This window comes from Urocitellus parryii, chromosome 5 (assembly GCF_045843805.1).
Source record: "Urocitellus parryii isolate mUroPar1 chromosome 5, mUroPar1.hap1, whole genome shotgun sequence".
Lineage (NCBI taxonomy): Eukaryota > Metazoa > Chordata > Mammalia > Rodentia > Sciuridae > Urocitellus > Urocitellus parryii.
The window spans coordinates 7,082,878-7,093,402 of record NC_135535.1 but is presented as its reverse complement, the minus strand read 5'-3'; the positions used below and the strand labels follow the sequence as shown (position 1 = coordinate 7,093,402).

Sequence of the window (10,525 nt, the reverse complement as noted above, 5' to 3'; positions counted from 1 at the left end):
AGTTTGCTCAGTGACCAAGAACGCAAAGAATATTCCAGGGAAAATGAAAGCAGAGAAAAAGCTGGGGACTGCGTAACATGCAGTGTTCACAGGTGACTGACAAGCAGTTCCACGATGAAACGGAGGGTGTGGAGAGCAGGCAGGCTGCACAAAGCACCTTCCACTGCTACCACCCACTTTCCTGCTTTCTTCACCTCTAGTTCACTGGAAATAATAATAGCTAATATTTGTTGAGCACTGATTCTGTGCCAGGCAGCAGGACTTCAGATATCTTTTGGGCAATTATTAAAAATTCACAGTGCCTTTAGGAAACAGGTCCTATTTCTGTGCCTGTTTTGCAGCTAAAGGAAACTGAAGGTAAGAGTAGAAGAACAAATTTACTATGTAGAACCTACTAGGTGCCAACATTTCATATAAATCAACTCACTCAGCAGTCCCCAAAACCCTAGAGGCCAGGTGCTGTTATCATCCCAGGGTTCTAAGGACTTTGCCAGGACTTTTGATTCTAGCATCTATGGCCTTATAATTATGAAATTTGGCCTGCTCAGACCCTGTTACAAAGAAGCAGGTCCCCTGGGGGTGGATATTTGCTTTTATGAGGCCTCAGCTGGTCAGGGTGTGTAGGTGGCCAGGAACCCATGCATCTGTTGGGATGGGGGAGCTGGCAAACAGCAGACATTGCAACTGCAAAATCAGAGCTGGGCGCAGGGACACAGGGAGACCAGAGGAGGCTTCTCCCCACCTTTACTGGGGCCTCATCAGGGGATGGGTCACCACACTAAATCCTCACTGGGACCTGTGCCAGGGCTGTTTTAGTTTCTCCTTCTACAGGGGAGGAAGTGGACACCCAGAGAGGTTAGGCAACTTGCCTAAAGGCACACAGCTGGACAGGGACAGGGTCAGAGCTGTGCTTATGAGCTGTGCTTAAGCCTCCTCTTATAGGGTGAGTAGGAGCTGGGTGTCTCCAGTTGATGGGGACAGGTCAGTGCGTGGTTAGAAGGCCTGGGCTGCTGAGGCACCATATGATCTGGATCAGGCCGGCACTGCCCCTCGCTCTCCCGGACCCCAGTCTCCCTATGTGTAAAGTGGCGCTTGGGGCCCCGGTCTCTGAGGGTCTCTCTGGGTGGGCGCCACAAGGGGCCCCTCCACCAGCTCTCATGGCCCGTGTCTTGGCAGCCAAAGCCGCCGCGATGCCGCACTTTCTGGACTGGTTCGTGCCTGTCTACCTGGTCATCTCCGTGCTCATCCTGGTGGGTTTCGGCGCTTGCATCTACTACTTCGAGCCGGGGCTGCAGGAGGCGCACAAGTGGCGCATGCAGCGCCCCCTGGTGGACCGGGACCTCCGCAAGACACTGATGGTGCGGGATAACCTGGCCTTTGGTGGCCCGGAGGTCTAAGAGCCGACGTGCGCAGGTCGCAGGTGAGGGTACCCGGTGTCCTCGCTCTACCCGCCGAGCCTGGAGACTCTCGAAGCAAAGGGAGGATGACCCCTTGGTCCTCCAGCTATCTCTCTGTAGCCCGGGCTTCCAGCAGAGCCACCTGGTCCTCCGGGAGGCCCCTGGCCGTACAGGTGGGGCACCTGGGGGTCTTGAGGAAGCCTTAAGGTATTGATCGCCTCTGCGGGCTCCCTGGGTCAAGCCAGCTCTCTCCGCGGCGGCCTTCCCCAGCTCTGGGGATATCCCCCACCGGCCCCTGGGCTTTCGTGCTGCCCAACATTCTCCCCCTCCACCTGGAGTCCACATGGCTGCTCCTGCTTGTCCTGTGCCTGCGGATCCCCCTTTCCACCTGAATCCCCAGTTTCCCTCGCTCCCCTCCCCCCACAAAGGCACCGGCCCTGCAGCTACTTGGGGAAGGCTTCAAAGCTGACTCAGGGAAAGGGCCTCCTTTAAAGGCTGCCTGCCGGGTCCAGCCCAGCCCCACCCTTCCGGCTTAGGCTTGGAATGGTTGAGGGTGAGTGGTAGGGGTATATGCAGAGGGTAGGACTATGGGAAGGGGGGAGAGAGAGAGAGAGAGAGAGAGAGAGAGAGAGAGAGAGAGAGAGAGAGAGAGAGAGAGTGTGTGTGTGTGTGTGTGTATTCCGTGTGTGGGAGTCCCAGGGCTCTGTGGGTGTGAGGACTGTCCTCAGTTGGTTCCAACTCCCTCCTTCTGCCTGCTAAGGCAGCTGACAGGAGTCCCTGGCCACCCACCCTCCCTATCCCATGCTGCACTTCCAGGATTGAGCCCAGCCCCTCTTGAGCCAGGATGCCCAGAACACAAGCCCACCCTGGAGCCCTCCTCCTGTGCAGAGTCTTCATTGCCTCCCTTTGGATGTAGATTGACAGCCTGTCTCACTATCCTTTGCTGGGGCTTCCATCTTCATTTATTCCCAATAATAAAGACTTCATGATTACCTTTGCAGGACTATCCTTTTTTGAAAGGATATCAACTCACCTACTGGGTCCTTGTGAAAAAATAGGCTAGCTCAGTACTTTCCATTTTAGGGATGGGAACACCAAACCCCAGTAAAGGATGAGCAGGGTTTCTCAATGGCAGCATTATTGATATTTTGGAGAAGGTCATTCTTCGATATAAGGGGCTGTTGTGTGCATTGCAGGATGTTGAACATCCAGGGTTTCTACCCATTAGAAACCGATAGCACTTGCCCCTTCTCCTGTCAGAGCAATAAAAAAAAGTCACCTGGAATCCCTGGGGATAGTGTACAGTTAGAATATAAATTCTAGCACCAAGAGGCCAAACAACAGGCCTTAAAGCCAAAGAGAGTTTTTAAAAAATTTTTTTAGTTGTTGATGGACCTTTATTCATTTATTAATTTGTATGTGGTGAGAATCGAACCCAGTGCCTCACCCATGCTAGGAAAGCACTCTACCAATGAGCCACAACCTCAGCCCAGCCAAAGAGAATTTTATTCCTATGGATGGTGCAATTCACAAGAGTTTGTTCAGAACCAGTTTGGTGGCTAGTTCTCATCCAGGGTTCAGGGACCCCAGCGCCTCCCCCTGTTTTTGCCGGGCAAAAAACATTGACTGGTTTACACGACCTGAGCTGATTCGTCTGCATCCTGAGCAGCAGGAGGGAGGGATGGTGGGAAGGATGCCCCTGCCCTTGAGGGACACTGATGGCTGTAATCATGACCCCCCATTGGTTAATACTTAGTTGCATGGCTACCCTAGCTGCAAAGAAGCCTTTAGCTTGGTGACTGTGGATTCAATTAAAAAGTCCACCTCTAAAGTGGGACAATAATGCAGACTGCTGCCAGTTTATTTTAGTGTGGATTTGCCTGAGGGCATAGAGAAATGGGCTGGAGTCAGGGCTTGGGCATGTCACTTGTGTGTTCCATCTCTCTGTCCTTGTCTCTCATTCTCTTAGTCCTGCCTTCCTCTGTGTAGGTTTTAGGTGCCTCCCAATAGTCCCTGGTATCCACAGCCCTCCAGTGCCTTGATTTCAGCACAGCTAATCTCTCAGCGGTGGGAAAGCTCAGTGGATTTGCATTGGCCCCCAGGACGCATGTGCTTGGGAATAGGGTTCTCTGATTGGCCAGAGAGTGCTTGTTCCCACCCCTGGAGCTAGGGGTGGAGTAGCATGCACATGTGCCTCCCACGGGCTGAGAGGGATAGGGGATAGGGGAAGGGGAAGGGATGCTGAATGAGGAACTGAGGTCATTGTTTTACAGGGGAGGGGACAAGCTTGGAGAGGAGGAGAAACCCGTCTAGGATCACCCAGGGTTTGAGACTGGATGTTGGGGGTCTGAGTGTCTGGACAGGAATCCCTAGAGTTTGGGAAGCCTAGGAATCTGGGTTGAGTTGGAGCATGAGAATCTGAGTTTGGGCTGCAGGACAGGCAGGATGTGGCAGAAGCAGGTGGGCAAAGTGGGTTCTCTAAGGACCCACTGGAGGGTAGGGCCCTTCCAATGCCTTTCAGATCACTCCATGCGAGATTGGGGTGGGGGCAGCACCACTCACTGGGTAGCTGTTCTGCTCTGCCTCAGTTTCTCTTACTGTGTCAGGTCCCGATGTATTCTGGGCTCCCTTCCCCCAGCGAGCAAACGTCTGACATTTGAAGTTCTGGTTTCACAAGTCTTTTTTCTTACTAATAAGTAATATACAGATGTGAGTGGTGGGAACATGAAGTTAAGAGGAGAATTCTATGAACTGGGCCTACTGTACTGACACCCCACCCCTAAGCTTTCTTTTATTGGGGGGATGGGGTTACCGAGGTTGAACTCAGGGGCGCTCAACCACTGAGCCACATCTCCAGTCCTATTTTGTATTTTTGTTTAGAGACAGGGTCTCACTGAGTTGCTTAGTGCCTCAGCATTGCTGAGGCTGGCTTTGAACTCATGATCCTCCTGCCTCAGCCTACCAAGCCACTGGGATTACAGGTGTGTGCCATGGCACCTGGTCCATGCTTCTTTTTTTATTTTTTATTTTTATTTTTTTAAAGAGAGAGAGAATTTTAATATTTAATTTTTAGTTATTGGTGGACACAACATCTTTGTTTGTATGTGGTGCTGAGGATTGAACCTGGGGCGCACACATGCCAGGCGAGCGCGCTACGGCTTGAGCCACATCCTCAGCCCCCATGCTTCTTTTTTAAAAAAAAAGAAATTTTTTTAGTTGTAGTTGGACACAATATTTTTATTTCACTTATTTCTTTTTATGTGGTGCTGAGGATCGAACCCAGGGTATTGCACGTGTGAGGCGAGCTCTCTACCCCTGAGCTACAACCTCAGCCCCCCATGCTTTCTTTTATACAGAAATTTACCTGTAGTCCTGCCTGGCTTGGGTCAATAGGATACACTGTGTTGCTCAGCAGATAACCTGTTATCTGTAGGAGAAATGCAGGTCTGAAAGACTCTTCCCTGCTGATAAGAATGCAAGTTACCCAAGGTGCTTTGTGACCTTTACACAGGTTATATTTCAGAACTCAGAGAGATATGATAATTAGGAGCAAGCCCCTTAACCATAGAGTCTGTAAGAACAAGTTCCAGTTAGAACCAACCAACTTGGGCCAAAGTGACCCAGAGTTGCCTTGGACTTTTAACATTGTCTCCCCTCTATGGGGAAGGCTAGTGATGGGGACTTGGAAGTCTGATACAATTCTGCTGTCAGTCAAAAGCTAAGAGGTGAACCTGGGTTGGACTCCCTGGATACTTCCCTGGGGCCTCCAATAAAATTGGAGAGCAGGAGGAACGTGCATCCCTCCTCTCTCTCAGAGGACCCGCCCTCTCCCTTGTCAGTGTCCCCTTTTTCCTTTCTCCTACCTTTTCTATTAAGCCTTAGCGACTTAGTGAGAATTTCAGCAACTTAACAAGACCCAGTCTCAAAATAAAAAGGACTGGGGATATAGCTCAGTGGTGAAATGCCCCGTGTTCAACACCTAGTGCCAGCACAAATTAACAAAAACCATAACTGACTGTGTCTTTAGTGTTGTCTAAGGGGGCGCTGGAGAGAGGTTTGACCCAGAGGGTAGAGGCTACAGAAACGGACCAGTGCTCACCGAGGCAGGACCTTTCCATTTTCTAGGGCACGCCAGAGACCGGATGGGGAGCAACTTGAAGCCAGAGCCCAACGATAGTAAATTCTACAAGTCAGTTAAATTATGCATCCTTGGTCAAGTTTCTTGAACTTGCCTCACATTTCTGTATGCCAGGCCCTGAAATCACAGCTGATTCCAGTCCAGGTACAAGGTCCCGACTGGTGCCAACATTGTGCTCAACTCAGGTCTGGGGCTCCACAGAAATCTGTTTACTTTCCTATCCCTCCTGCCCTGCCTCGCTGGGTGATGGCAAATGTCAAAGGAGATTTGGGGATGAAAGTCACCCAATAAATGCTGACCATCACATAACTCTCCTGATAAGCTCTCCAGGAGCATGTCAAATGCCAGCTCCATCCCACCCACATGACTCCAAGAGTGCAAAGGTAAAGATGCAGTCCCTGAATCCAAAGAGCTCACTAACCGGAGGGGCAAATGGATGCATAAAGTGTCATTGAAATATGTGCGAGAAACCAAAACGGAGCCGAAGAAGTGCCTGACTCCCGGCGAAAGAGTTGTCGGGAAAGCTTCTTGGAGAAGGGGGTTACCCAGCTGAGGGTGCATGAGTCTCCCTTGTTAGAGGAAGAGGAGCCCGCACTGCAGCATCATGGGGACTAGGCAGAGCCCAGCCTTTTTGGGGAGATGTGAGTTAAAGCTCAGAATGCCAGTAAGCAAGTAGTGGGGCGAGGGAGATGGAAAGTGACTTGACAAGGAAGGCTTAGAATCAAGGGGACGGCCTGAGGAACTTTCTGTCACCTCTTCCAGACAGTCTTCCTTGACCCCACTACAGGCTTTCTCCACTTCAGCCTCCATCTTGTGTGGGACTTTGTTCACGTGACAGTGAGAAGCAGCCACCGCAGCTTGTCGTCCTGTCTGTGGCCTGCCTGGCACTTGGCAGGGTCCCCTTGAAGGCTTGCTTGTTGGATGAATGGGGCCAGTCTCTTTGAAATTCTACTCAGAGGCCAAGATTTTTGAGTGGTTTAGAACTATCAGGGGGTCAGGCTGTGTGCCGGTTTTTAATTTATGCTTTGGGAGGTTTTGCAGAATCTTGGGAGCTGTCAGGTAAGGAAGGGCGGTGTGTCTGGGCTTCACCCAGATCAGAAGGACAGGAGGCGGGAATGTTCAGGCTCCCTGCGTGGGAATGGTTGCAATGTTCGGACTCTAGCTGGGAGGGAGGCACAGGCTTCTCATTGTTTCACCTCCGCAGTTCTCCACTCTGGCCGAGTGGCAAGGGCTTGGGAAGGCCGAGAGAGCAGCTTTAGGAGAAGGGCAGAGGCTGTAGGCTTCCCTGCAAGACGGTGACAAGCTCAACAGTCCTTCCAGATGACTCTGGGTAGACAGAGCTGCGCTTTCTCTACCCATAAGTGGTGGTGAGGGTCTCGGAATTTGGAGCCTGGAAACCTAGATGTCCAGCTGCCAATGCACTCTGTATACAGTGGCAAGTCCATGTCCCACTCTGTTTCTGTGGCTCTGAACAGCTGGAACTGGTGTGGATGTCAGAGGACATCATGGGAGGAAAATAAACAAGGAAATTGGAATTCCACAGCAACCATTTTGGGGAGGGATTGAACCCAGGGCCTCACACACTAAGCACATGCAACACCACTGAGCTTCACCCCAAGTCCCAAAGGCGACAGTTTTCATGGCTCACATGAATTGAGTTCACAGCACACTACCAGTGCATGATGAGAGGTTTGGTGGCTTCCTGGGGATTGGGCCAGCACCTCTCACCTCTTTTTTTTACAGCAATCTGTGAGCAGGTGCTCAGTACCATTCACCAAGTATTTCTGGCTGCCCAGCTCTTAGCACATGGTAGAATTATTCTACCCTGCCTCCTTGTGATGGGGGGGGGGGCGTCTAGTTAATGAGCTGTAATTAGCTGGCATTTGCTAGCTACTCACCAATTCACCAGTCTCTCCTTCCCTCTGCCAAGATGACCAGCAATGCTCTGGAGGGCCATTGCTCCATCATCCCGAGTCTTCAAGGGAAGATGACATGGAGCAGAGCCATAGCTGACCCAAAGTATGGTAGACAGGAGGCATGAATGAGGAATCAGCCTTTAGGGTTAAAATCACTGGGATTTTGGAATGATTTGTTACTGCAGCATAGCTTACCCCATCCTGCCTGATCCAACCCCCATTTTACAGAGAAGAAACTGGTGCTCAGAGAGACGAAGTGACTTGTTCAAAATCACATAGCTGTAACAAGCCCACATATGAGACTCCAGGGCCTTTCCCCCTTGTCTGGAAGGCCACCACAGTGATTTTGTGCTTGAGTGGAGATCTCTGCCTTCTGAGGACACTTCCTGGCCTTGAGTCAGTCTTTTCTTCACTGGGAAAGAAGGATGTGCACAAATGCAAGGAGGTCATTGTCACTAAGGGCCACTAGAGGGCAGCTGGACCCAGGCCTGTAATTAACAGGCAGGCAGTGTCCGCAAAGGTGCTCAAAGGAGGAGAGCTCAGGGGCAGATGGGCAAGAGGAAGGAAGAGTTGGAGGAGACTCAGACCTCGCTTTCAAGGGACAAGGAGGAGGAATTCTGGATCTTCAAGCTAGAACAGACCACATGAGGGCACCTGGTGTTTATTGGAAAAGGCACTGCTGTCCAGGAGGGTGGGGGATCTGATAGAGGTCACACAGAGAGTCATTGGCCAAAGTGAAAAGGAACCCAGGGCTGCTGACTTCAGTGCAGGGTGCTTTATCTCTCAGAAGTAATGTAATCCAGCGGGGGTGGGCCGTAGAGCCCCTACCCCCAATCCGTCCAGGCAGAGCTGAACTCTTTCCTCCCATCAGCCACCTTCTTCCTCCCCCCAGCCTTAAAGAAAGGAGGGAGGGGGAAGAACTCCAGACAGCTCCCCTCCCCCTCCCCTGGGACTTCTAGCCAGTTGCCCTGGTAACCAGAATATAGACAAGTCTGAAAACCTAAAGCCTGAAGGGGAGACAATGGTTAAGAAGAGGGGAGGGCACCGGGTCTACACATTTTACCATCCAACTGTTTCGTTTATTATATTAATTGTACAGAAACTTACTGAGGGCAATTCTTACCAGGCCTGGGACCCAGAGAAAAATAAAATCCAGAACTGTGCTGTCTAATACAGGAGTTACAGATTAAAATGAAATAAAAGATCCAGTTCCTTGCTTACCGTAGCCACATTTAAGTGCTCAGGAGCCACCTGTAACTAATGGCCATTGCATTGGACAGTACAGATATAGAACATTTCCATTATCACAGAAAGTTCTATTGGCCAGCGTGGCCCAGAAGCTCACTGGCCAAAGAGAGTGGCACGTAGGGATATAGACCAGTGTGGTGTGGGCTGCAGGGTCCTCATTGGCAAAAAGCAGGTGGCAAGGTGAAGAGTTTTTAAGATGCCTGGAGGGTGCTTAGCCTAGTTCCTGGTGCAGGGTGAGTGCTCAGAGGATGTTGATGTCCCCATCACAGGCCAGCTATAAGGATGTTTCCACACCCCTAGAGTATGTGCCCATAAGTGGCGACTCTTATTGCCACCATTATGAGAGCATTCCTCAGACAGAGGTAACCTGGGAATGGAGAAGAAGACACCCAGCCCAAAGCCAGGGTCTGCTGAAAATCTGCATTGCCAGGATGGGTGGCTTCGTGGGTCTCCTCCAGGCCAGGCCTTGGCCCAGGTCTTTTCCTTCCCTCAGGATCTGAGTGGAGAGAGTCCAGCTGGAAAGAGCTGGGGCTTAGGGATTAGTCATTGAGGGGACAGACCTAAGTTCCAGGAATTTCAGCTTGCTTGAGAAAAGACCCCAGGTGTGCAGGCAAGGTACCTGAGGGTCACAGAACGCAGAGTAAGGTGGCCTGGGGATAACCAGGGGAACACTATCTTTGGAGTATCCCTATTCTTATTGGAGATATCTCACCAGGGGCCAATCTGTGGGAGACAGAGCACATTTGAGGAGGGCAGCCAGCAGGCCCCCCCCTCCTCCCAGGTGGCCTTGAGTTCACAGCAGCTGAGCCTGGCTGTTGTGAGCCTCCCATGACCCTTTAGGATTCCAGAAGCTCAGAGCAGCCATTCACTGACACCCACTCCTGAGGAACTAGCCCCTCCCTGCCCCAGAGCCCAGCCCAGCTGCCAGATGTAGTTGGAGACACAGGTCAGGAGAGAGCTGGGCCCTAGGCCTGGGGTTGTGGCCTGGAGGCTGAGTGGGAGCCCAGAAGGGGACCAGAGGAAGGAGGCCACCATGGCCAGCTTCTGGGTACAGAGGAGGTGAGGGCCTGCACTCACCCCAGCTCCTCAGGCCAAGAATCTGCAGCCTGTGTTACCTTCTGATCAAGGTAGGAGGGTGTTTGTGCCATGGGGACAAAGGGGGAGGAAAAGGATCAAGGGCCATGGAGAACCTGGCTCAGTGAGGGGATGGGGATCTGAACACAGAGGAACAGATCTCCCAAGTCCTGACCAGCTCCCTGCATGTGGCTGTGCACACTGAGGGTAGATGTCTGCGGTTACGTGCAAAGTGAACACAGTGCGCCCAGAAGCCTGTGGTTGTAAATAAGTGGGCAGAAGGGTAGAGCTTCAGGGATATGCCCATGGGGAGGGGACTGAGGCAGGACAGTCTTGGATACAAATCTGTGTCTGGGGACATGACTAGGACCCCTCTGCTGCCCTGTCTCCCCTGTCCCTGCTCCAGACCTGAGAGAGCTGGCTCTAGAACTGCTCTCCCCCCCCACCAGCCCTCACATTTGAAACCAACTTTCCTACCACCCGGGCCTGGCCCCCCCATGCAGCAGGTCAAGTTCACAGTGTTGAAAGCAACAGAAACAACTTGTGATGGATGAGTCATCCCAAAGGATGAGTTATATGGATCCCGGAGTGGGCACCAGTCAGCCATCTGGGGACCCTAGAGAACACCTCAGGGGGGGTTCCACCTCCCTGACCACCAGGCAGCGGCCTGAGCCTCATCTTCAACTTCCCTCTCTCCCTATTCCCTCCCTCCAGGGAGCCTTCTCCAGCCCCCTCCCAGACACCTCCACAGC

General features: G+C 51.9%; 1 protein-coding gene across 1 annotated transcript; it reads left to right on the top strand.

The window, feature by feature from the left end:
* Positions 1–1,190: 1,190 nt before the first annotated feature.
* Smim45 (small integral membrane protein 45) lies at positions 1,191–1,397 on the top strand. Its single transcript, XM_077798667.1, has one exon. The coding sequence runs from the start codon at positions 1,191–1,193 to the stop codon at positions 1,395–1,397; it is 207 nt and encodes a 68-aa protein (XP_077654793.1).
* The last annotated feature ends 9,128 nt before the right edge of the window (positions 1,398–10,525 follow it).

Bases quoted from the DNA above. Each gene is read 5' to 3' on its own strand.
- Smim45 (XM_077798667.1), top strand. From the start codon at position 1,191: ATGCCGCACTTTCTGGACTGGTTCGTGCCTGTCTACCTGGTCATCTCC.